The following is a 26,629-nucleotide window of genomic DNA, read 5'->3' on the forward strand; positions in this document are numbered from 1 at the left end:
CGCCGTAGTTCTTAAAGTCTGCATACTTTAGGCAACAAATTAATGCAGGCTGAAAACAACTTGATAGTTCCTTCAGAACACCTAGGCCAGGGGTGCTCAAGTACTATTTGAGAAAGTCCGGTCGCACACATTTTCTTAGGTGGCAAAAGTCCGGATGTATAATGTAATTTTTCAGCGTAGTAACAAACCCCCACTTCGCAACCCATGCCCCTCTTGTTGGTGGAGAGAATATGTTGCAGTTTTAAAGCAAATTTACCGCAATTCTACACATTTTGCATGGGGCAGATATTTTTGTTGTTTTTGCTGTTTTTAAGCTAATTTCCTACAATTCTATGCATTCTTCCATGTCTAATGTGTGTTTATATGGTACCAACAATAATAAAATAAAACATTTATTCGTATTACTTTTTATTATTCGTATTTTTCCGCCAGTTGAGTATGGAGGACCTGGGCCTTAATCTTTAGGCATATGATTATATTATGCATTACTCTCATAAAATACTTTATCTGGGATTTGTTCTCCAATTCACAACTAAACCTCTTTCCAGACATGGGCTGCCTGTTTGACCTGCGTAGTGTGTACCAGTGAGTTAGTACGCCTAAATCCTAGATTCCAATCTGATTGTGAAATGCCATGTAGGGCAGGCTATAGTCCTTTCTGTGATCAAACAGTAACAGAGCTTTAACCAACTGGGCACACACTGGTTGAATCAACATTGTTTCCACGTAATTTCAATGACATTTCGTTGAACCAGCATGGAATAGACGTCGAATTGACATCTGTACCTAATGGGAAGCTATGTCAAAGTCTGCCTCATGATCGGTCTGCATTAAAAAACTTTTTGAAGTTCTGCAATATGTTATAATTATGTTTTCAAATGGCAATCAGATCATTATTTCTAAGTAATTATTGTTGAGATAAGAAAGAACAAACAAGAAAGAAGCAACCAAAAGTTAAATTGCACCTTTTCATTATAGTTTAGAAAATGTTGAAACTATCACAGAGGTATTCATATTGCAAAGCACTTGAAAAGTATTGTGAGTTGCGACAACAACGAGACAGCCTATAGCGAGGAGGTCAGAGACCTGGCCGTGTGGTGCCAGGACAACAACCTCTCCCTCAACGTGATCAAGACAAAGGAAATTATTGTGGACAACAGGTAAAAGAGGGCTGAGCACGCCCCCATTCTCATCGACGTAGCTGCAGTGGAGCAGGTTGAGAGCTTCAAGTTCCTTGGGGTCTACATCGACAACAAGGTCCAACATGGTCCAAGCACACCATGACAGTCGTGAAGCGGGCACGACAAAACCTATTCCCCCTCAGGAGACTGAAAAGATTTGGCATGGTTCCTCTGATCCTCAAAAGGTTCTACAGCTGCACCATCGAGAACATCCAGAATGGTTGCATCACTGGCTGGTATGGCAACTGCTCGGCCTCCGACCGCGAGGCACTACAGAGGGTAGTGCGAATGGCCCAGTACATCACTGGAGCCAAGCTTCCTGCCATCCAGGAGCTCTATACCAGGCTGTGTCAGAGGAAGGCCTTAAACATTGTCAAAGACTCCAACCACCCTAGTCATAGACTGTTCAGTCTGCTACCACACAAGTGGTACCGGAGCGACAAGTCTAGATCCAAGAGGCTTGTAAACAGCTTCTACCCCGAAGCCATAAGACTCCTGAACATCTAATTAAATGGCTACCCAGACTATTTGCATTGCCCCCCCCTTCCCTCTCCACACCACTGCCACTCTCTGTTGTCATCTATGCATAGTCACTTTAATGAACTCTACCTACATGTACATACTAGCTCAACTAACCGGTACCACCGCACATTGACTCTGTACAAGCACCCCCCTGTCTATATTGTTATTTTTTACTGCTGCTTTTTTCTATTCTATTATTGGAATGAAGACACTGATTTCCTCCTTTAATACAAGCTTCACAGCTCTTGCATATGTTTAGAATGTATGGTTAGTGTTGCTAAGGCACTGTGTCTCAGTGTCTTCCTGGTCATGACATCATGTTATAGTTTCACATTGAATCATACCTGTTTTATTGAAGACCAGTTAGTGAGATAAAGTAGTTACACTTTTTTTGAAATGTTACCTGAACTTCACAAAAATATGCACTCACTCACTCTCACACACTCACACACTCACACACTCACAAACACACTATTTGTAACAGCACCGGATCAAGGGTTTTCATAAGGTAGCTTCAAGAAAGACCAACTCTGGCAGTTATGTCCATCACATAGTAACATGAAACACCGTGAAGAGAAGCACATGATCTCAAATAAAACGATAGGCTTTAATTATGTCTATATATCAACTCATGAAATGAAATACAAAATAAAACGGTACAAAAATCAAATCAACTTCTTAAAATGATTTTAAACGTATGTACAATAAATCTGTACAGACACAAACTAAATAACTTAACAATTTACACATAGGACAGTTCACCTACAGAAGCAAGGCTAATGTTCCCTAAACCTGAATGATAGTCCTTCTCTTGGTTAGGAAAATGAGCAGAGACAGAAACTCCTCCACGAAACATTCTGAATCTGTCAGCATATTGAATCTAAACCAGGTCTGTCACGCCAAGGAGTTGAAATGAAGCGAGAGATCCAACCAAATGGTCTACCCCTAGGCTATGTGGCGTTGAAATGAAGCGAGAGATCCAACCAAATGGTCTACCCCTAGGCTATGTGGCGTTGAAATGAAGCGAGAGATCCAACCAAATGGTCTACCCCTAGGCGATGTGGCGTTGAAATTAAGCGAAGCTTCCAAAAGCTGTTTTAGTGTTCCAAGTTCCAACAGAACGTTCCAGGTATGGTAGGTGTTAGTCAGAATACTGAGTGGAGAAACCATACCACTGTTAGATTATAGCAAGGTAAAGGCAGTGGGGGCGACACACGTTCCACTGTCCACAAGGTCGAGGCACTCGTCAATGACTCAACAGCCTGAGGCGGGCTAGCCAGCCCCCCAGGATCGAAGAGGGTTCAGACGGAGGGCGTTTGGGAGTAGCAGCAGCACTAGGGGTCATAATTGTAGCCGGGACCTTTTTCGACGATGCCTCCTGGTAGGGGATGGTGGCGCTGTTGTGCAGGTCAGCATTTATGAAGCACTGGGAGCCCCGGATGTGGTCGACGCCACGGACCAGCTGGCCAGATCGACCCTCCAGGGGTCTGTAGGGTAGGGGGAAGAACGAGGCCTCCTCAGAGATGGTGGCGATGCGCTCGTTACTCAGGTATCTGTGCAGGATGTCCTCTCCTGCAAGAGTAGAATAGGACTTCATTGTCCATCCAAGAACATCACCATGCAAGAACCATATATAAGACAGGAATCTCAGCATGGGGCTGGCATATACTGTAGATGCATAACTAGAGCTAGAAACTAGAGTTTTTCCTGACTGTACTCTGACCAGTAAAACCTTTGTGCCTACTTACACTGGTACATGTATATATATACTCATCGAACACACATGATATGCTCATAGACATACACAAACGAACACACTTGTCTCACAACATCCGCAGAACCATCTCTGTTTAAGAATAAGTGAGTCTAAGAAGAAGTTGCGGCCAAAGTCAACATTGGTTATGCTGGGGCTTACCCCAAAGTTAATGAACAATGACTTAAGAATTTAAGGCATGCAATCCGAGTCTGCCTCAGTTTGTTCTGCAGTGTAAATGAGCTTGTGAAATGGTCCTTCTGATAACAGTGGATTTGCCTCAGGTTCCGTCCCAAATGGCACCCTATTCCTTATATTGTCCACTACTTTTGACCGGGGCCCCAATCAAAAGTAGTGCACTATATAGGGTGCCATTTGGGATGCAGGTGGCACCCAGTGCTATAGATGTAGCAGGTGTACCTTTTCTCCCTTGGGGCCAGGGTCTGGAGGATGAATCAGACATGCCCAAACACGAGTCTACAGGCATGGACAGGGGCCGTGGTTTACCTGTAAAGAGTTCAAATATCAATCTTTTCAATGATTATCAATCTTTACTGTGATTAATCTGGGTAAAAGTGTGATTGTGTGTGCACTGACCCTGTGTGTGTGTGTGTTTGTTTGTGCGTGTGTGTATGTTAGGGTACTGACCCCGTCTGGATGTCTGTTGTCTCAGGCGGGCTACTGGGGCTGGTTGGGCTGGTTGGAGGTTGGGCTCAGGAGGGGGGCAGACTCTGATCTTGTTGTCATAGTCTGCAATGGTGAAGCGCCGTCTGCCCTCATCCAGGAAGGAGTTTGGAGACTGTGAACCCTTCGGTCTCAGTTTGACACTGGCTGTAGGCTTCTCATCTCTGTGATGAGAGGAAAGGAAGAAACAACATCAATGTCAGCTAACAGAGCAGTATCCAGCTAACAGATCAGTATCCAGCTAAAAGAGCAGTATCCAGCTAAAAGATCAGTATCCAGCTAACAGAGCAGTATCCAGCTAACAGAGCAGTATCCAGCTAAAAGAGCAGTATCCAGCTAACAGAACAGTATCCAGCTAAAAGAGCAGTATCCAGCTAAAATATCAGTATCCAGCTAACAGAGCAGTATCCAGCTAACAGAGCAGTATCCAGCTAAAAGAGCAGTATCCAGCTAACAGAGCAGTATCCAGCTAAAAGAGCAGTATCCAGCTAACAGAGCAGTATCCAGCTAAAATATCAGTATCCAGCTAACAGAGCAGTATCCAGCTAACAGAGCAGTATCCAGCTAAAATATCAGTATCCAGCTAACAGAGCAGTATCCAGCTAAAATATCAGTATCCAGCTAACAGAGCAGTATCCAGCTAAAATATCAGTATCCAGCTAACAGAGCAGTATCCAGCTAAAAGAGCAGTATCCAGCTAAAAGAGCAGTATCCAGCTAACAGAGCAGTATCCAGATAACAGAGCAGTATCCAGCTAACAGAGCAGTATCCAGCTAAAAGAGCAGTATCCAGCTAACAGAGCAGTATCCAGCTAAAAGATCAGCATCCAGCTAACAGAGCAGTATCCAGCTAAAAGAGCAGTATCCAGCTAAAATAGCAATATCCAGCTAACAGAGCAGTATCCAGCTAACAGATCAGTATCCAGCTAACAGATCAGTATCCAGCTAACAGATCAGTATCCAGCTAAAATATCAGTATCCAGCTAAAATATCAGTATCCAGCTAACAGAGCAGTATCCAGCTAACAGAGCAGTATCCAGCTAAAAGAGCAATTTCCAGCTAAAATATCAGTATCCAGCTAACAGAGCAGTATCCAGCTAAAATATCAGTATCCAGCTAACAGAGCAGTATCCAGCTAAAAGAGCAGTATCCAGCTAAAAGATCAGTATCCAGCTAACAGAGCAGTATCCAGCTAAAAGAGCAGTATCCAGCTAAAAGATCAGTATCCAGCTAAAAGAGCAGTATCCAGCTAAAAGAGCAGTATCCAGCTAAAAGAGCAGTATCCAGATAACAGAGCAGTATCCAGATAACAGAGCAGTATCCAGATAACAGAGCAGTATCCAGCTAACAGATCAGTATCCAGCTAACAGATCAGTATCCAGCTAAAATATCAGTATCCAGCTAAAATATCAGTATCCAGCTAACAGAGCAGTATCCAGCTAACAGAGCAGTATCCAGCTAAAAGAGCAATTTCCAGCTAAAATATCAGTATCCAGCTAACAGAGCAGTATCCAGCTAAAATATCAGTATCCAGCTAACAGAGCAGTATCCAGCTAAAAGAGCAGTATCCAGCTAAAAGATCAGTATCCAGCTAACAGAGCAGTATCCAGCTAAAAGAGCAGTATCCAGCTAAAAGATCAGTATCCAGCTAAAAGAGCAGTATCCAGCTAAAAGAGCAGTATCCAGCTAAAAGAGCAGTATCCAGATAACAGAGCAGTATCCAGATAACAGAGCAGTATCCAGATAACAGAGCAGTATCCAGCTAACAGAGCAGTATCCAGCTAACAGAGCAGTATCCAGCTAAAATATCAGTATCCAGCTAAAATATCAGTATCCAGCTAACAGAGCAGTATCCAGCTAACAGAGCAGTATCCAGCTAACAGAGAAGTATCCAGCTAAAAGAGCAGTATCCAGCTAACAGAGCAGTATCCAGCTAACAGAGCAGTATCCAGCTAACAGAGAAGTATCCAGCTAAAATATCAGTATCCAGCTAACAGAGCAGTATCCAGCTAACAGAGCAGTATCCAGCTAACAGAGAAGTATCCAGCTAAAAGAGCAGTATCCAGCTAAAAGAGCAGTATCCAGCTAAAAGAGCAGTATCCAGCTAACAGAGCAGTATCCAGCTAAAAGAGCAGTATCCAGCTAACAGAGCAGTATCCAGCTAACAGAGCAGTATCCAGCTAAAAGAGCAGTATCCAGCTAACAGAGCAGTATCCAGCTAAAAGAGCAGTATCCAGCTAAAATATCAGTATCCAGCTAACAGAGCAGTATCCAGCTAAAAGATCAGCATCCAGCTAACAGAGCAGTATCCAGCTAAAAGAGCAGTATCCAGCTAAAATAGCAGTATCCAGCTAACAGAGCAGTATCCAGCTAACAGATCAGTATCCAGCTAACAGATCAGTATCCAGCTAACAGATCAGTATCTAGCTAACAGATCAGTATCCAGCTAAAAGAGCAGTATCCAGCTAACAGAGCAGTATCCAGCTAACAGAGCAGTAGCCAGCTAACAGAGCAGTATCCAGCTAACAGAGCAGTATCCAGCTAACAGAGGAGTATCCAGCATTGTAGGGGTACAAATACTTTTTTCTTCCCAAACAGTAATTTCAACAGAAGTTATAAGTACATGTTTGGGACTTAATGGACTAAACAAGAGTTGGTGTTATCCCATTCCTAAAGCCTGAGGAGGGCAGAGATACAGACAGTCAAACCGACCGACAGACAGTCAAACAGACAGACAGACAGATACTCACCGTGGGGTATAGGGTACAGTAGGGGGAGGAGGAATAAATAGGTCCAGAATGGCTGGCTTTTCTTTTTTCATGCGGGCTTCACTGGCATGTTTTGGGGCCTGGATCTTAGGCATACTCAGGGCGCTCTAACACACAAAACAACAAAATACTTATAATAATCAAATCAAATACATTTTTATTGTTCACATACACGTGTTTAGCAGATGTTATTGATGTTATTGCAGGTGTAGCGGAATAGATTCCCAGATATTTCCAAATGTTGTCAAATAACAGAAATCTGTGTTAAATGATTGGCTTGAGGTAGCTTAGCTGATAAAATTAGACAACTTCACCATAACGATCAGCAAAATAATCACCAAAATACTAATGCGTTACATGGCGTTATTTAGAATTAAGCAAATTTCCCTTTGGTACACTGACTCAGCCCACTACTGACATTTGAAGGACTGTGCAATCTATTTAAAACACACTTCCTAAACGGGTTCTGAAACACAAAGCCTATTCAGTCACACTAGACCCATGATCTGTGAACATGAGTCACTATGCAATCTATTTAAAACACACTTCCTAAACGGGTTCTGAAACACAAAGCCTATTCAGTCACACTAGACCCATGATCTGTGAACATGAGTCACTATGCAATCTATTTAAAACACACTTCCTAAACGGGTTCTGAAACACAAAGCCTATTCAGTCACACTAGACCCATGATCTGTGAACATGAGTCACTATGCAATCTATTTAAAACACACTTCCTAAACGGGTTCTGAAACACAAAGCCTATTCAGTCACACTAGACCCATGATCTGTGAACATGAGTCACTATGCAATCTATTTAAAACACACTTCCTAAACGGGTTCTGAAACACAAAGCCTATTCAGTCACACTAGACCCATGATCTGTGAACATGAGTCACTATGCAATCTATTTAAAACACACTTCCTAAACGGGTTCTGAAACACAAAGCCTATTCAGTCACACTAGACCCATGATCTGTGAACATGAGTCACTATGCAATCTATTTAAAACACACTTCCTAAACGGGTTCTGAAACACAAAGCCTATTCAGTCACACTAGACCCATGATCTGTGAACATGAGTCACTATGCAATCTATTTAAAACACACTTCCTAAACGGGTTCTGAAACACAAAGCCTATTCAGTCACACTAGACCCATGATCTGTGAACATGAGTCACTATGCAATCTATTTAAAACACACTTCCTAAACGGGTTCTGAAACACAAAGCCTATTCAGTCACACTAGACCCATGATCTGTGAACATGAGTCACTATGCAATCTATTTAAAACACACTTCCTAAACGGGTTCTGAAACACAAAGCCTATTCAGTCACACTAGACCCATGATCTGTGAACATGAGTCACTATGCAATCTATTTAAAACACACTTCCTAAACGGGTTCTGAAACACAAAGCCTATTCAGTCACACTAGACCCATGATCTGTGAACATGAGTCACTATGCAATCTATTTAAAACACACTTCCTAAACGGGTTCTGAAACACAAAGCCTATTCAGTCACACTAGACCCATGATCTGTGAACATGAGTCACTATGCAATCTATTTAAAACACACTTCCTAAACGGGTTCTGAAACACAAAGCCTATTCAGTCACACTAGACCCATGATCTGTGAACATGAGTCACTATGCAATCTATTTAAAACACACTTCCTAAACGGGTTCTGAAACACAAAGCCTATTCAGTCACACTAGACCCATGATCTGTGAACATGAGTCACTATGCAATCTATTTAAAACACACTTCCTAAACGGGTTCTGAAACACAAAGCCTATTCAGTCACACTAGACCCATGATCTGTGAACATGAGTCACCTTCAAAAGACGTCTGACATCAATACATGGTTGAACTTTGTGCTTTTCTTTTTTTCAGGAAGAAATAGGAAGAAGGGATTAATTATTAGTTTACAACCCATCCACTGAAAGACACAGCCCGGCTGGCTGAATAACTGAGGAACTTGTCCTATCTTGTCAAACCCCACCAAAAACAAACAGCTCTGGGATACCAAACACAAAAATGTCACACCTATGATGACAGATGAAAATAAATCCAGAATTGATTCAACACTATGATATCAACAGGGATAAGGGGAGCTGGTTCTATGGTTGTTCTTCAATCAAACAAGCTGTGTGTGTGTGTGTGTGTATTACGGCTCTACCTGCACCAGAAGGGGCCTCCAGCGCATGTTTTTCAGGGGGGCCGGGGTGAAGCTAAAGGTACCCGAGGGCCTCTTCTTCACCACCAGAGTAACGCCTGCTGGGTCCGCCTTCAGCTTACCTACCAGGTTGTCCAGCTGCCAGCCCACCTGGAGGCACCACAGACAGACAGATAGGACACCTCGTTAGACCCATCCTGCATCACAACCCTCATCATCTCATCCATCATCCTTACTCCCATCATCACATCTATCATCCTCACTCCCATTATCACATCTATCGTCATCACATCTATCGTCATCACTCCCATAATCACATCCATCATCCTCACTCCCATCATCCTCACTCCCATCATCACATCCATCATCAGATCTATCGTCATCACATCTATCGTCATCACATCTATCGTCATCACATCTATCGTCATCACTCCCATCATCACATCCATCATCACATCCATCATCCTCACTCCGATCATCATCATCACATCATCTCATCCATCATCATCACTCCCATCATCACATCCATCATCACATCCATCATCCTCACTCCGATCATCATCATCACATCATCTCATCCATCATCATCACTCCCATCATCACATCCATCATCATCAGTCCCATCAGCAGAACCTTCACCATCAACATTTTCTGTCTATCCCTGTGCTCCTACCATTATTGAGTAAGAGCTTGTTGTTGATTTATCAAAGATATTTGGTCTCTCTCAGCCCTGGGTTAGGCTGAGAGATAATGGACAGATGAGAGAAGCTCTATGAGGTAGCTACCACTGTCTGCTTGTTGACCTGGACGACCTCGTCTCCTGCGTGGATCCTGTGTGTTCTGTCTGCTGGAGACTGAAGGGCAGAGGACAACAGAAAGACAGATGGTGAGCAAGGAGACATCACAGTACTGTACATCTGACTGGATCACTCCAGACCATCTACTATCTACACTCCAGACTACTAGACTACTCCAAACTACTCCAGACTACTACTATCGGGATAGACGGGATACTCACATGTTCTGTGGTGCCAGTGATGATGTGAAGCCCGTCGTAGGTAGATTTGATATACAACCCCTGAGATGACACAGGACAGCATAATGTAAGGAAGAAGCAATCAATCTCAGAGACTGAGAAATCAAGCAGGACATCTAGCTCGGGCTGATCATGTAAGACTCTTCTCTAATTTCAAGCATAAGTCAGCTTCTTATATGCCACCCTATTTCCTATGTAGTCACTACTTTTTGACCTGACACCTATGGGCCCTGGTCAAACGTTGTGCATTATACAGGATACGGTCAGCGGCGGAAAAAGTACTAAATTGTCATACTTGAGTAAAAGTAAAGATACCTTAATAGAAAATGACTAGTAAAAGTCAACCAGTAAAATATTACTTGAGTTAAAGTCTAAACGTATTTGGTTTTAAGTATACTTAAGTATCAAAAGTAAATATAATTGCTAAAATGTACTTAAGTATCAAAAGTAAAAGTATAAACCCTTTAAAATTCCAACACTCAGACATAATTTACAAACGAAGCGTTTGTGTTTAGTGAGTCTGCCAGATTAGCGGCAGTAGGGATGACCAGGGATGTTCTCTTGATAAGTGTGTGAATTGGACCATTTTCCTGTCAAAATGTAACAAGTACTTTATGGAGTAAAAATAATATTATTTTCTTTAGGAATGTAGTGAAGTAAAAGTATGCAAAAATATAAATAGTAAAGTAAAATAAAGATACCCCAAAAATCAAATTAAGTAGTACTTTAAAGTATTTACACCACTGTATACGGCATAGGGTGCCATTTGGGATGCAGGCTAACTCTTCTCACCAGTCCATCCCTAGGTCTGATGTTCGTGATATGGACCTCCTCCAGACAGGCCATCTGACTCTTCTGGGGGTCAGAGGTCGTCCTCATCGTCTGCTCACTGATCACGTTCAGAGCCACAGACTGGAATGGAACATATAACTGAATACACTCAGCTACGTTGTCTCAGAACACCAATTTACACTGAACAAAAATATCAACATGTAAAGTGTTGGTCGTATTTTTTCTAAGTTGAAATAAAATATCCCAGAAATGTTCCATATGCTTATTTCTCTAAAATATTGAACACAAATGTATTTACATCCCTGTTAGTGAGCATTTCTCCTTTACCAATATAATCCATCCACCTGACAGGTGTGGCATATAGGTGCACCTTGTGCTAGGGACAATAAATGGCTACTCTAAAATGTTCAGTTTTTTTTAACACAACACAATGCCACAAATGTCTCAAGTTGAGGGAGTGTGCAATTGGTATGCTGACTGCAGGAATGTCCACCAGAGCTGTTGGCAGAGAATTGATTATTCATTTCTGTACCATAAGCCGCCTCCAACATCGTTTCAGAGAATTTGGCAGTACATCCAACTGGCCTCACAACCGCAGACCATGTGTATGGCGTTGTGTGGGTGAGCAGTTTGCTCAGAGTGCCACACTGTGGCGGTGGGGTTATGGCATAGGCAGGCATAAGCTACAGACAACAAACGCAATTGCATTTTATCGATTGACAATTTGAATATACAAAAATACCCCAACGAGATCCTGAGGCCCATTGTGAGGCCCATTTTTTTTTAAGGTATCTGTGACCCTAAAATGCATATCTGTATTCCCAGTCATGTGAAACCCATAGATTAGGGCCTAATTAATTTATTTCAATTGACTTTTTTCCTCATATATGTATGTAACTCAGTGAAATCTTAGAAATTGTTGCATGTTGCATTTTATATTTTTGTTCAGTATACTGAACTTTGGGGAAATAACCATTGTCATTGTAATCTCGTTAGCAAGACACTGCCTCGCAATGTATGCACAATTAGCCTGGGGACGAGGTTATGGTTGTTATAAGGAGCTATTCTAGTGTGTTGGATCTCTGGTGTGTGATCATGCATGATGGAGCTAAACTTCAGGTGAGGGGTGGGAAAGACTGTAGTCACACGTTAGTGCTAATGACTGGATTGGTTAATTAAGCAATAAGGCCCGAAAGGGGTGTGGCTAAGGGCTATATCCAGGCACTCTGCATTGCATCGTGCATAAGAACAGCTTTTAGCCATGGTATATTGGCCATATACCACCCAGGGTGCCTTATTGCTATTAAAAACTGGTTACCAACATAATTAGAGAAGTAAAAATAAATATTTTGTCATTCATGTGGTTTATGGTCTGATAGACCGCGGCTGTCATCCAATCAGCACCCATGGCTTGAATCACCCCGTTTATAATTAAGTGATAATGCCAGAGAAGCCTTGGAGGTTGGAAGGAATGGATATGGGGGACGGAAGATGTCGGAAACTGAGATTTAGTTTGAAACTGCTAGTGAGCCGAGTGAAGCTAATAGACCAGAAAGTGAGAAGGAGTGGGTTACAGTGGCAAACAAAAAGGGAAACAAGAGAAGTAAAGTATGTTGGAAAATAGGAAACCACAAGAATCGATTTTTGGTCGGAGTCAGGGTTTTGGATCAATGCTACTTGGGAAATCCGTTTATTGTCTCCAGGAAAATCTGGAATGTTTTGGAAGAAAGTGTGGAGTCAGTGAGAGTCACAAGAAGTGGCCTTATTTATATATTTTTTTGTGTCTGCGGAGCAGAAGAAGCGTGTGTTAAGAATCAAAAAAATATCTTAGTGGAATGTTTCCTGCATGGATTTTCGTAGCAGGGAGCCTATCAAGGTTATTTCTGGGGTGGTGCAAGAAATAAAGGCAGAGAATATAACTGAAGACATCGATGGAGTGGTAGTGCACGTCGACTGACCTGTATGGTGGATGGAGGAAAGAAGTTCACTTCATCCATGCTACTGTTCTTTGATGAAGGATCTCTCCCTTCTCATACAGTGGTTGCTCCACTAAAAGTTTTGTGATTATGCTGCGGGACTTCATTGTGGTTTAGTACGGTACCCTGCATCACTACTTCATTGCACCAGACCAGCACAAGGGGGAGTTAGAGCACTGATTATGCTTTTGGGTCCTAAGGTGCTACTGTGTTTCTGTAGTACTGTAGTCTACTCCCGAACGGTGACATTGTACAGCGCCTGAGTGGCGTAGCGGTCTAAGACACTGAATCGCAGTGCAAGCTGCGTTGCTACTGATGCTGGTTCAATACCCATGCTGGCCTCGACTGGGAGGCCCATGAGATGACTGTAGGTTTTTGGTTTCTCTCCCTCTAAAAACAATAAATAATTCTAAATAACAAACTGGCTTTATTTACAAATTAGTAACAATGTCTCACCCCTTGTTCAAGAATGTCCCTTTTCTCGCTCATTTTACATTATTTGAAAACGAAATCATCTCCAAAATATTGTTATTTTTTAAACAAAGTGATTAATATTATTATTCATTTAGAATTATATAAAAGCCCCTTGGATATTCTCACAGATATAATATTAACCCTGTTATTAGCAGGACAATATATATTGGTCATATTGGTCATGACTCCCGAGAGGCGCACAATGTGACTGCCTTACAGTCCTTGTAATTTCAGTTTAATACACCAGAAAAGACTAAACAAATAATACACCAAAAAATATTATTTGTATTACTATTATGTATCACATCCGACCATGATTGGGAGTCCCATAGGGTGGCACCCAATTGGCCCAGCTTTTCTCTCCCTCTAAAAGCAAAAATACATGTTTTGGCCTTTATTCAGATTACAATCGCTCACTTTTATTTTTTGAAAACGAAATAACCTCCAAAATATCATTATATATTATCAAGTTGATGGCACAGTTAAATAGCCCGGCACTTACATAAAGCTGAGTGACTCACTCATTCATGGCGTTGATTCAAAATAAATAAGTACCAACATTCTTTCTGATAGTCTTTAATTCAAGAAATGTTGTGGTTATCCTGACCTGGACACCATGTACAGTATTATAATAGACCTTCCGATTGGCGCAGTGGTCTAAGACACTGCATCGCAGTGCAAAATGCGTTGCCACAGATGCAGGTTTTATACCTGTGCCGGCCGCTACCGGGAGACCCATATGTAATTATTGGATGTCAATATTTTTCAATATACTGCAGGCCTACCGTAGGCGACATGAGTCTCACTAGTGTCGAGTAATGTGCTGTTAAAAGTAGTGTTAAAAGAGCATATTGAAGTTAGAAGCAATAGCCTACAACTATTTTAGCACCGTTTCACGCTGCTCTGAGACAAGCATGGGGACTGGTCTTGAGAAATCAATAAGATTTTTATTTTCACTGAATCTCCATTTGGCTATTGGTTAGACTACAATTATACAATTAGGGTGTAGAAATGTTATCCCCTTAGTGTAATATTTATTTAACTAGGCAAGTCAGTCAAGAACAAATTCTTATTTACAGGGACAGCCTACTCCTTCCTCCCAGTCAGGGAATTGAACCCTGGTCTCCCGTGTGCCCGCACGACACGGGATTCTTTAGCTAAATTGTCCAGTACTGTAGCCTACTCCCGACCATCATGTTGTACAGCGCCATATTTTCCGTTCCATCCTAACGGAAACCCAGAGGGTTTTTCGTTTTTCTTGAAATAGAAACACCATAATATTAATCAAATTAAGCAAAATGTTCTAAAATCAGTCCCATGTACTATGTTCTCTCTCAAAAAGGTTTTAAATTCTCTAGTATAGCCACTATGGAAGGCTATCAAATGCTTCTCAAAGATGCCCTCTGGTGGTCAAACTAGCACTAACTAGCTTTAATGGTTACAATGACACTTAAATAATGTGCCATATAATTCTGCGGTACCGTTCAAGCTTTGCTGCAGTATGCTGCAACTTTTAAAGAACAAACCACTGTATAAAGTTAGGATTCGTGAGATACCCTGTAAGAGCTTTTTTGCACAAGCCCGTTAAGTGTCATAAATTTAAAAGATTTGGTCATGTGTCAAGTGTGTACAGAAGGAAATAATATCGTATGCCAGATGAAGGGAAATGCTGCAACTGTGGAGGTGAACATGCGCCCGAATTCTTGGGGTGCCCTGTTAGGATGAAGGAAAATGAGGTGGCAAGGGTAAGGAGTGTCCAGAGTGTCTCCTATCTGGAGGCGGTGAGAAAACTGAAAGGAACGAGTGGTGGAGAAGAAGAAATGGTAGTAGAGCCACCATGACCAGGGAAGGTTTCTCATCAACCGAGGGATAGTGAAATGCTACGTGTTACAAAGGTGGACTTTGTATTATTTGTTGCAATGGTCATAAACCGTACAGCACAAGCAGAGAGGAAGTCTAAGAAAATGTGAATCATTGTGAATGCCGCTGAACCTTTTTTGGGTCTTCGTGATTTCACAGCCAAGGCGGTGAATGTAGCCCTGTCTAGGGATGTATTTTGGAGTGGACTGTGATTGAAGAAGTATGATGTTTTTTTTGTGTTTTATTTTGTATGATGTCTTTTCCCCCTTTCCTGAAATGTTTTTGTTGTTGTTTCTTATTCAATACCTGTCCAGTTGGTGGCGGTAATGCACCATTAACATTGGATGCCAACCATCGTTAAACACTATCGAAGAAGAAGTGTTTGGAGGATATATTCGCACGGGTGTTGTTATTGAGGGCCGGCAAACTGGGATGCGTCGTTCGTTCTATTGCCAGAGACGCGACCCAGTCGTTCAGTCTTTTTGTTCTGTGTCTATGGACGCGACCCAGTCGTTTGTTCTAAAGGTTCCATTGCCATACAGGCTGGCAACGATCTTATCCCTTAGTTGCTAGCTAGCCAATTACGGCTAACTTACAGTCATGTCAAACAGTGCAGCCAGAATAACAGTAGCTGCATTTGTTTAAGCTGTTTTCTGGTGACATTTATTTGGATACATTCATAACAATGAGCTAATGAGGCACAATTTCACCTGGCATAGGAAATGTGCTCTCTCGTTAGGACACTGTTGTTCAGAGGAGCTAGCCAACAACACAGCTAACACAATAACTTCAATCTGAAGCTGGAAAGACTGCAAACTAGCTCCACTTCGTTTCAAAATTTTTCAATTGACATTTCTTTGTATATATCCATAAAAATGATGCCAGCTGATTCATGATTTCGACTGGCTGAGAAACGCTGCCTGTCTCTCTCTCTCTCCTACCGACTCCCAACCCCTACACGTTCATTACTATGAGACAGTTGGAGATCGAATTTGAATATTGAAACAATGTTGCAGATGTCGGGGAGACAGACAACAAGGTCTATACAAATCTCAGCTGTCAGCTCTCAGCTTGAAAACGAAATGTTTGTCTAAAAGTAATGTGAGATAATGTCCAGATGCTTTAAATAGTGGAGATCAAGTTTATAACTTCCCATCCTAGGCTGATGAGACAGTGGATTGTGCAGTCAGATGGAACACAGTAAATTGATTTAGTCGGTGGTTACTTGTGGAATAGACACCAGCTGGATTGCACTTTTAGCCAATCAGCATTCAGGATTAGACCCACCCCGTTGTATAATGGTTCTTTCAAGGGACATTTTAGCATGGGTGTTACTTTGCCTTGTGCTTGTAGCTCTGTACACTGCCACTCATTGAATTCAATTTTGTTGTTTTCTACACCCTTCTGTTTTGGATTTGTCTTCTGACAAACAAGTTACCATAGGAACTTCAGTTGCACCACAAGGTGCCACTCATTCTAAGTCATAACATAGGGCAGATAGGTAGGGCCCCTTTACAATCCATGTTGTCATAGCTTTGTCATTACTTGGTGCTTGGGGCTGTAGTTAGGGGTCTTCAAAAATAAAGGGAGGTGTTAGTGTGTTCCTAGAGCTAGTTCTACTCTTTTTGGACATTTTCCTATGTTTTGTGGTGGAAAACTGAGCGGGTCGAGCATAACAAGTCAAACCTGTTACCCATAGATAGACAGGGTAGAAATATATATATTAAAAACATTTTAAAGGTGTGAAGCTTGCATTCAATTGCCACTCCCTCTCGCACACAACAAGCTTCCATTCCCCCGGTCACAAGGGGATTCATGGCTGATTTAAGAACAAAGCATCAACCTCTTGAGATAGGAAAGTATGTTTTTTATGAAGTTGTGTGCTCTCTATGACAGAATGTTGAAATTCAGTGAAATGAACATAGTTTTTTTTTTACACTTCTCAAAAGGCACTGAATTGGTGGAAAGACTTATTAATCTACAATTTCTTAACCCTGGGAAACGTGGGCCTAGGAGGCTTACAGGGATATTGGTATACACAACTCAATACATTCTGTATTTATTTATTTTTTACACAAATGCACATTAATTTAAACTTTAAAACTGCAAAGTTTTCTCTCTGCCTCATGGCAAAATGGGTAGTATTGTAGGACATTAGCTTTAAAGCTGCAACAGCCTGACACACTTACATAAGCATTGTACAACTTGGCTGTAAACAGCACAGCATGGGAGGCTGAGGTTATACAGTAGGTCAGCTTCTGAGGGAAACTGCTGATCCAAACTAATATTATCACTTAGTTAATTAAGTTTTCAGCTGACTGTGTAGCCCAACGGCCCCCCAGGCAGGGCTATCTCACCCAGGATGTGGAAGCAGGGCTTCTGTAGACCATCACAGCACTGGGATTCATCCCAAATGGCACCCTATTCCCCATGTAGTGCACGACTTTTGACCATGTCCATAGGGGTCTCGTCAATAATAGTACATTATATAAGGAATAGGGAGTCATTTGGAAAACAGCTCTGCACTTTATAAACAAAGCCCTGCACCCACACGGGAACATATCAGACATCACAAGAACCCTGGCAGTCTCTACAGGAAAGGGAAGTGTGTGTGTGTGTGTGTGTACATGCTTTGCCTGTGTGTATGTGTGTGTGTGTGTGTGTGTGTGTGCTTCCTGTGTGTATATCTGTATGCGGTGTGTTTATTTGGAAGCTCCAGGGCTGACTTGGTGAACAGACCAGACCTGAGGTAAAAAGAGGATGCACCACTTACCACTTCCAGAATCTTCTCCTCCATGTCATAAACTGTGCAGTCCTGCAATCAGAGACAGAAGTATATTTCACAAGATGCTACAGTAAAACACTTAAGCTGTGTCCCTCTGAGGCGTAGCAGGAAATAGTGAGCGAAAACACAAATTAACAGTGAGCAGAGGACAAATATTTGTGGAAATAAAAAATTGGGAGTGAAACCAAACAGGAATGCAAAAAGCATCCCAAATATACAGGACGATGTGTCTTGTGGGCACTTAAATAACAACTCCCTGTAAACAGTGTGACAAGATGATTGCACGACAGATCTGTGGCGTCACTTAACTATAGGGAGCAGTGAGGTGGAGAGGACACTGCTCCCACTCTGCATCCGTCACTATGGCGGTGTCCTAAATAGCAACCTATTCCCTTTTTAGTCCACTACTTTTGACCAGGACCCTATTGGCTAGTGCACTATATAGGGAACAGGGTGCCATTTGGGATACAACAGACTCTGTATACTTCACGTTTTGAGGGAGAGAGCAGATATTTCCTCCTCCCACGTGCTGCTGGTGGAGGTCTTCAGTGGGAATATCAGTACATTTGTGAAACATCACAGAACAGTGGAAAAATATATGTCAAATAGAAATAAAAAATGGATGGTGTTCAGAGATAGATGGGAGGGGTTGAATGGAGCTGAAGGGTGGGACTAATAACAAGATAACCAATGTAAAACATACGGGGTCTGTAAAATGTATATAGGTTCAGAACTTTTGTGAAATAACAGTTAAAAATATATGGCAAATATAAATCCAACTGGATGGACATCAGAAATTGAGGAAGGCCAGGACTAAAAACAAACCAAATATAACTATTGTAAAATAGATTGTGTCTGTAAAATGTATATAGTATGTATAAGCTGGAAGTAGAAGCCTAAGCGTTGTTGTTCACTAGTTTACTCCAATTGGGGGAGTGGTGGTAGGGTTTGGGGAACAATAAAGGAAGGTATATTTAAAAAAGTGTGTATGTGTATACAGTTGATGTCGGAAGTTTATATACACTTAGGTTGGAGTCATTAAAACTTGTTTTTCAACCACTCCACAAATGTCTTGTTAACAAACTATAGTTTTGGCAAGTCGGTTAGGACATCTACTTTGTGCATGACACAAGTAATTTTCCCAACAATTTTTTACAGACAGATTATTTCACTTATAATTCACTGTATCACAATTCCAGTGGGTCAGAACTTTACATACACTAAGTTGACTGTGCCTTTAAACAGCTTGGAAAATTCCAGAAAATGATGTCAACAAGAAATTTCTGGAGTGGTTGAAAAACGAGTTTTAATGACTCAAACCTAAGTGTATGTAAACTTCTGACATCAACTGTATATGTATATATATGTATGAATGTTTATATATATATATATATGAATGTTTATATATATATATATATATATATATATATATATATATATATATATATATATATATATATATATGTGTGTATGTGTATGTATGTATATATATTTACCCCAAAAATATATGGGGGATTAGAAATGATGCAGGCAATTACATTGATGAAAGCAACAATCTATCCGCTATATTAAAGCTGATCCACCTTCTAAAAAAACAAACATGTGCTTTAACCATCCAGTGGTCCTGTTCTTATTGCATCCTGTGGTGAGTTTCTGTGTGGGTGTCACATTCGTCATAAGGATCGGACCAAGGTGCAGCGTGGTATGTGTACATTCTCTTTTTAATGAATGAACAAAAACAACAAACAACCAAACGAAACAAATCTTCGTCTGAAGAGGAGTAAGGATCGGACCAAGATGCAGCGTGGTAGGTGTCCATAACTTTAATCAAAGAAAGCACTGAACACTGAATACAAAAATAACAAAAGAAACGTGAAGAAACGAAACCGAAACAGTCCCTTGTGGCGACAAACACTGACACGGAAACAAACACCCACAAACCAACAGTGAAACCCAGGCTACCTAAGTATGATTCTCAATCAGAGACAACTAACGACACCTGCCTCTGATTGAGAACCTTACTAGGCCGAAACAGAAATCAAACATAGAAAAACAAACATAGACTGCCCACCCCAACTCACGCCCTGACCATACTACATAAAGACAAAACAAAGGAAATAAAGGTCAGAACGTGACAGACGGGCTACCTTTGAAACCACAGAGAATTTTCTCAGAGATGTTTTGCTTTTTACATGCCTTAAAAATCTGTCATTTTTGGTCCCCAGAAAGTTCATGAGAGGGGCTCTATTTTAATTTATGTGTTGACTACGAGCATGAAATAAATATTCATGCATCATGCTAATTTAAAACACACACAAGTAGTTTCCTTGTAGGCAAAGTCATCCCAAAGTCCTATGGAACCTCATGAGAGTGAATAGTGATGATTAGAGAACAAACCTTCTGAACGGTGGAGGTGAGCTCCAGACACAGCTGAATGATCCTGTTCTTAGTGCAGGTGAAGTCACTGATCCCCGTCAGAGAAGTCCTGTTATATAGAGACCAGAGGAAGGACAGGAGTCATTCCAATTACAACAACCCCAATAACACAGCAATAACCTATCTATCGCTGTGTGTACAATCATAACATCAGGTGCAATTATGGAGCTGAATGTGATGACAGTTCTGTAGAATATAGCAATTATGAGTGTTGTTTTCTGACAGATTCATGAAGACAGCATCTAAATCAAAACATCCCAGGTATGTGAGAAATGTAATAGTAATTATTGTTGACTTGATGAGAAGGGCTTTGACTCGTCATCTACGTAGGTTACAATACACACCCTAACATGTTTTGAGGGGTTACTAACAGCATCTGCTGTTGTCTGTCAATACAGATGTTTCATTTTGCAGCAGAGACCTTCTGGAATGCGTCTCAAGCCGACACAAGCACAGAAATACAACCGGCTGCATTACTTCACTAGGAAAGACTTCACTGTGGCTGTTTTGACTACCAGACACTAAAACATTTCCTCAAGTCAGGACTTTAACAGGATAACATGTATGTTAACATGGGCATCACTTAAGACCCTAACAGAATGCATTCCTTCCAGGTGAAATGTTAAGTGTGTGTGTGTGTGTGCGTGTGCGTGTCACTGCCTACGTGCATGTGTGTAAGTGTGTTTTGTATAACCTACCTGTTCAACCAGGCCAGTAGACTCTTGGCTGCTCCAATGAGCTCCACGACAGCAGTGAGAAAGTCATTGGGGGGTTTGTGGGACTTCTTGCCCTCGTATGACAGGTTCTTTCTGCGCTCCGACGCTGAGTTGTGGAGGTTGTTGGATGCCGCTCTCATACGACCTACCAGAGTCTTCAGGTTGTCTGTCTCCACCCCATAGTTCTAGAGGACAAAATAAAAGGTTTTTACTTGCATTGACTGTAATTTGTGGCTGTTTTAACCACCCTAGTTGAATGCACAGACTTGTAAGTTCACTAAAATACCCGAAATGTAAATTATAAACTGGGTGGTTCGAGCCCTGAATGCTGATTGGCTGACAGCCGTGGTATATCGGACCGTATACCACGGGTATGACAAAACATTTATTTTTACTGCTCTAATTACGTTGGTAACCAGTTTATAATAGCAATAAAGCACCTTGGGGGTTTGTGGTATATGGCCAATATACCATGGCTACTGGCTGTATCCAGGCACTCCATGTTGCGTTAAGAACAGCCCTTAGTCGTGGTATATATTTACCACACACCCTCGGGACTTATTGCTTAAATGTAAGGGCATATTCTCATAACACAAGATTCAAAAGTAAGAAAGAAATACACCCAGGTTATCTGACTCACTAATAAGGTTATCATAGTCACATACCATACATGCAGCTATCAGAGCTTTGATTAGTGTGATTAGCATGTGTGCTGCATTCCAGGCTGCATCACGTCCAGACGTAATTGTCCCATAGGGCGCCGCACAATTGGCCCAGCGTCGTCCGGGTTTGGCTGGGGTAGGCCGTCATTGTAAATAAGAATTTGTTCTTAACTGACTTGCCTAAATAAATAAATAAAGGTTAAATAAATAAAATTAAAATAAAGTAATCAATTCCATTCAAAACCAACTGGATTGGGTTCAGCAAACATTGCCTACGTCCCAAATGTCACCCTATTCCATCTATAGTGCACTACCTTTGGCCAGTCTCATGGGCCCTCATTGGCTCTGGCCAAAAGTAGTACACTACAGAGTGAAAAGGGTGCCATTTCAGACACAGCCATTACCTTTCTGTTGTAATGTAGAGTGACAGAGGATTAATGACTCCAGGGTCTTTCTCATGACCAAGTCCCTCTGACCAAGTTCTCAAGTCCCCCTACACTCAGGACCAGTCACAATGGCAACCTGCATGGCCCATCCTCTGATTAAAACATATTCTCCTCCATGTCTACCTGAATTATATCAAATTCTAAGTGTGTGTGTGTGTTTGTCTTTGTTTGTGCTGAGTGTAAACGTAAGTGTGTGAACAAGGGAGGGAGGAAGATGGCAAGGGAGAACAATCAACCCTTTCATATCTACACAGCTCTAGGGGTTTAATAGCAGGCTAACACCTGTGCTCTGTAATACCTGTGGATCACTGGCTCTGTAATACCTGTGGATCACTGGCTCTGTAATACCTGTGGATCCCTGGCTCTGTAACACCTGTGGACCCCTGGCTCTGTAATACCTGTGGATCCCTGGCCCTGTAACACCTGTGGATCCCTGGCCCTGTAACACCTGTGGATCCCTGGCCCTGTAACACCTGTGGATCCCTGGCCCTGTAATACCTGTGGATCCCTGGCTCTGTAACACCTGTGGACCCCTGGCTCTGTAATACCTGTGGATCCCTGGCCCTGTAACACCTGTGGATCCCTGGCCCTGTAACACCTGTGGATCCCTGGCCCTGTAACACCTGTGGATCCCTGGCCCTGTAATACCTGTGGATCCCTGGCTCTGTAACACCTGTGGATCACTGGCCCTGTAATACCTGTGGATCACTGGTCCTGTAACACCTGTGGATCACTGGTCCTGTAACACCTGTGGATCACTGGTCCTGTAACACCTGTGGATCACTGGTCCTGTAATACCTGTGGATCCCTGGTCCTGTAACACCTGTGGATCCCTGATCCTGTAACACCTGTGGATCCCTGGTCCTGTAACACCTGTGGATCACTGGTCCTGTAACACCTGTGGATCCCTGGCCCTGTAACACCTGTGGATCCCTGATCCTGTAACACCCGTGGATCACTGGTCCTGTAACACCTGTGGATCACTGGTCCTGTAACACCTGTGGATCACTGGTCCTGTAACACCTGTGGATCACTAGCACTGTAACACCTGTGGATCACTGGTCCTGTAACACCTGTGGATCACTGGTCCTGTAACACCTGTGGATCACTGGTCCTGTAACACCTGTGGATCACTGGTCCTGTAACACCTGTGGATCACTAGCACTGTAACACAGCTATGGTAGACAGAGGCAAAAAGGCCTTAATTAAGTGCAAAGGATAGTGAGATGGGAAAGTCCAACAAGGTCTGATTGAGATCAAATAAAATCTCTTTAATTATTACCTTGATCACTATGAACACACATACATACACACACAGATACGCACACAGACACACACAACAGCTGTTCAGCGCGATCGTTCCTATCCTGAAGCATAGAAGCAATGGAAACTTCTGAAGCCAATGGAATGCCTATTCCTGTTCAGACGCTGAAGAGGGGAAAGGGAAAGTGAAGAAAGAGAGGAAGAGAGCATGTGACAGAGGGAGGAAAGGGGGAAGTGTTGACTCTGAGATCTACAGCAGTTATGATGTATGGGGCACAGTCGGAGAAAGGAGAGGCAGGGGAAGAACCAATCACCAGACGGAAACCACAGTAACAATGGTGTAAGGGCTTTTCCCGAGCGGGATGTGTGTATTACAGGTGGGGGGTGGGGTCACATCTGTTTCCTGAGCACCAGGAGATATCCCCGAGAACATAAAGCTCTGCCCAGATTGCATCCCAAATGGCACCCAATTCCCTATACAGTGCACTACGTTTGACCAGGGCCTATAGGGAGTAGTGCACTATGTAGGGTATAGCATGCCATTTGGGATGCAACCTACTAGTCACCTACTAGTCACCTACAGCCAACACTCAACCCTCACTACTTTACATTGGCCAGATAATGTATATTCCCTCTCACGTTGGACATGGTCAAGATCCCAGTTCATTTCCTACAACCACTAAAGCTCTCTTAAAAGTAAAGGTCCGGGATACAACCACTAAAGCTCTCTTAAAAGATAAGGTCCGGGATACAACCACTAAAGCTCTCTTAAAAGATAACAGGGTCCGGTGTACTACCACCACCTGTTCTGGCACCCAGTCTGTTGCCCCGTGCCAATCTGTTGCCCCGTGCCAATCTGTTGCCCCGTGCCAATCTGTTGCCCCGTGCCAATCTGTTGCCCTGTTGCCCCTGATAGATTTTGGTTGTGGCATTTTTGTGGCTATTTTGTTTGTTTGTGTTGGCACCTTTCAACACCCCTCATCACATTTATGCACTCAACCACTCACTTACACTACTGATTACTGACTACACACACCATTGTTAATTGTATTTAGGTTACTTAAATTAATAAATATATTTTGTTATTCCTTATCTCCACGTTGTCTCCCTTTTTGTTACGAACTTCGAGCCGATTCGTGACATTGTGCTGTATAGCTAATTCCTATGGTCATTCTTGACAATGACAATGATGGGAGTTGGCAAAATGGCACAAACACAAACATTATTCTTACATCAGCAAAATGTTTAGCATTTGATTCATGACAGAAGGGCACTCCTGTTAGACCATGTGATATCCATAGAGAAAGAAGATTCACTTCCCCACAGAACCCAACGATGTCCACAGTGGGCCTACCTGCAATCCAGACACAAGTCATGTCAGGACTGTGTATGTAATGGAGTACAGAGGCTTCCTGGTGTGAGGCCATGTCATAGGCAGGGCACGACCAGATAGAGAGAGTATATAAAGTGCATTCAGAAAGTATTCAAACCTCTTCCCTTTTTCCACATTTTCTTATGTTACATCCTTATTCTAAAATGTATTAAATAAAACAAATTCCTCATCAATCTGCACATAATACACCATAATGACAGACAGGTTATAGAACAGTAATTAATAAAACCAGATACCTTATTTACATACATATTCAGACCCTTTGCTATGAAACGCCAAATTGAGCTCAGGTGCATCCTGTTTCCATTGAACATCCTTGAGATGTTTCTACAACTTGATTGGAGACCACCTGTAGTGAATTAAATTGATTGGACATGATTTGGAAAGGCACACAGCTGTCTACATTAGGTCCCACAGTTGACGGCGCTTGTCAGAGCAAAAACCAAGCCATGAGGTTGAAGGAATTGTCCGTAGAGCTCCGAGACAGGATTGTGTCGAGGCACAGATTTGGGGAAGGGTACCAGAAAATGTCTGCAGCGTCGACGGTCCCCAAGAACACAGTGGCCTCCATCATTCTTAAATGGAAGAAGTTTGGAACCACCAAGACTCTTCCTAGAGCTGGTCGCCCATCCAAACTGAGCAATCGGGGGAGAAGGGCCTTGGTCAGGGATGTGACCAAGAACCCGATTGGACACACTCATCTCTAACCCTGACCCTAACACGTTCATGGGCCGCTTCGGCACACTCATCCCTAACCCTAACCCATTAATGGGTCGCTTGGACACGCTTAAGCTGAGGGAGAGAGAGATGGAGAAAGAGAGAGAGTTAGAGAGAGTGTGTGAAAGAGAGAGAGAGGCAGCTGACCGGACATTCTTCCCTAATCCCGGTGTCCTGACCAATGCCAGCCTCTCCCATCCATGGGCCGTTTGGACACGCTCAAGTTGGGCTCGCTCTGGGCTAAATAACAATCGCTCCCCCGAAGGCACAACAAGCTCTTGATGTTTACTATTTTTGACTGTTTATTCAAGAGGACCCTCCAAAAACAAGATGGTAGTTCAAGATACCCCCTAAGATAAAAATGTCAAAGCCACTTGATACCAAGGCACTGGCATAATGCACTGACTCTTAACAGCTTAACTAAAGTTATCAGAAGGAAAGCTAGTACCAGAAGCACCACCCAGCCTCGGTAGGCCTACTACACATCTAGCCCCACACACTATCACTTCACCAGGATGAATGTTATCATACTGGAATGTGGCCCTTTGGTCTAATTCCCACTTCCCAGGGTGACCTAAAATGACATTGCCATTTGGGACATTTGGGAACGGGAAGTTGACATGCGATCAAACCATGATCAAACTATAGTTATACAATTTTTGAATGGATGATTGGACATGACGTTGGTTGATAGTCTGACATCTGTAGATCATATATACACCTCAGGGACTATTCAAATAAAGTGTGACCAAACCTTATGCTCTGATAGGATATGAAGGAAGGTGTGTGGTGATTACTAGACTACTAACCAGAGCACAGAGCAGGTCGACTGCCTCCAGCACCAGTTCCTGGTGTCCAATCCTGGTCACACCCAGTTCTAGCAGGTCCTGGTGGGAGATCTTCAACAGCTGCTCCCCGTCAATCTTCTCACGCTCAAAGTACGGGACATACTGCTGTAGGCTGTCGTCCAGGCCTGGGAAAGATAG

General features: G+C 42.4%; 1 protein-coding gene across 2 annotated transcripts in view; it reads right to left on the reverse strand.

Annotated features, from left to right (window-relative positions):
* Positions 1-2,289: 2,289 nt before the first annotated feature.
* The window catches only part of LOC110529457 (connector enhancer of kinase suppressor of ras 3), a 35,859-nt gene continuing 11,519 nt past the window's right edge, over positions 2,290-26,629 (reverse strand). The window contains exons 1-13 of one of the 2 annotated variants that reach the window (XM_036984846.1): positions 23,444-23,980; positions 21,828-23,318; positions 21,145-21,347; positions 20,408-20,495; positions 17,999-18,040; positions 10,916-11,035; positions 10,106-10,165; positions 9,873-9,941; positions 9,091-9,237; positions 6,890-7,014; positions 4,105-4,304; positions 3,877-3,963; positions 2,290-3,275 (exon numbers count right to left, since the gene is read on the reverse strand). In XM_036984846.1, the coding sequence (XP_036840741.1) occupies positions 2,950-3,275; positions 3,877-3,963; positions 4,105-4,304; positions 6,890-7,014; positions 9,091-9,237; positions 9,873-9,941; positions 10,106-10,165; positions 10,916-11,035; positions 17,999-18,040; positions 20,408-20,495; positions 21,145-21,347; positions 21,828-21,869 (1,509 nt within the window). In that variant the 5' untranslated portion in view covers positions 21,870-23,318; positions 23,444-23,980 and the 3' untranslated portion in view covers positions 2,290-2,949. Of the gene's footprint in view, positions 3,276-3,876; positions 3,964-4,104; positions 4,305-6,889; positions 7,015-9,090; positions 9,238-9,872; positions 9,942-10,105; positions 10,166-10,915; positions 11,036-17,998; positions 18,041-20,407; positions 20,496-21,144; positions 21,348-21,827; positions 23,319-23,443; positions 23,981-26,452; positions 26,617-26,629 lie in introns of those variants that run through there. The other variant, XM_036984845.1, reaches the window with a different exon arrangement.

This window comes from Oncorhynchus mykiss, chromosome 8, assembly GCF_013265735.2.
Source record: "Oncorhynchus mykiss isolate Arlee chromosome 8, USDA_OmykA_1.1, whole genome shotgun sequence".
NCBI classification, from domain to species: Eukaryota; Metazoa; Chordata; class Actinopteri; order Salmoniformes; family Salmonidae; genus Oncorhynchus; species Oncorhynchus mykiss.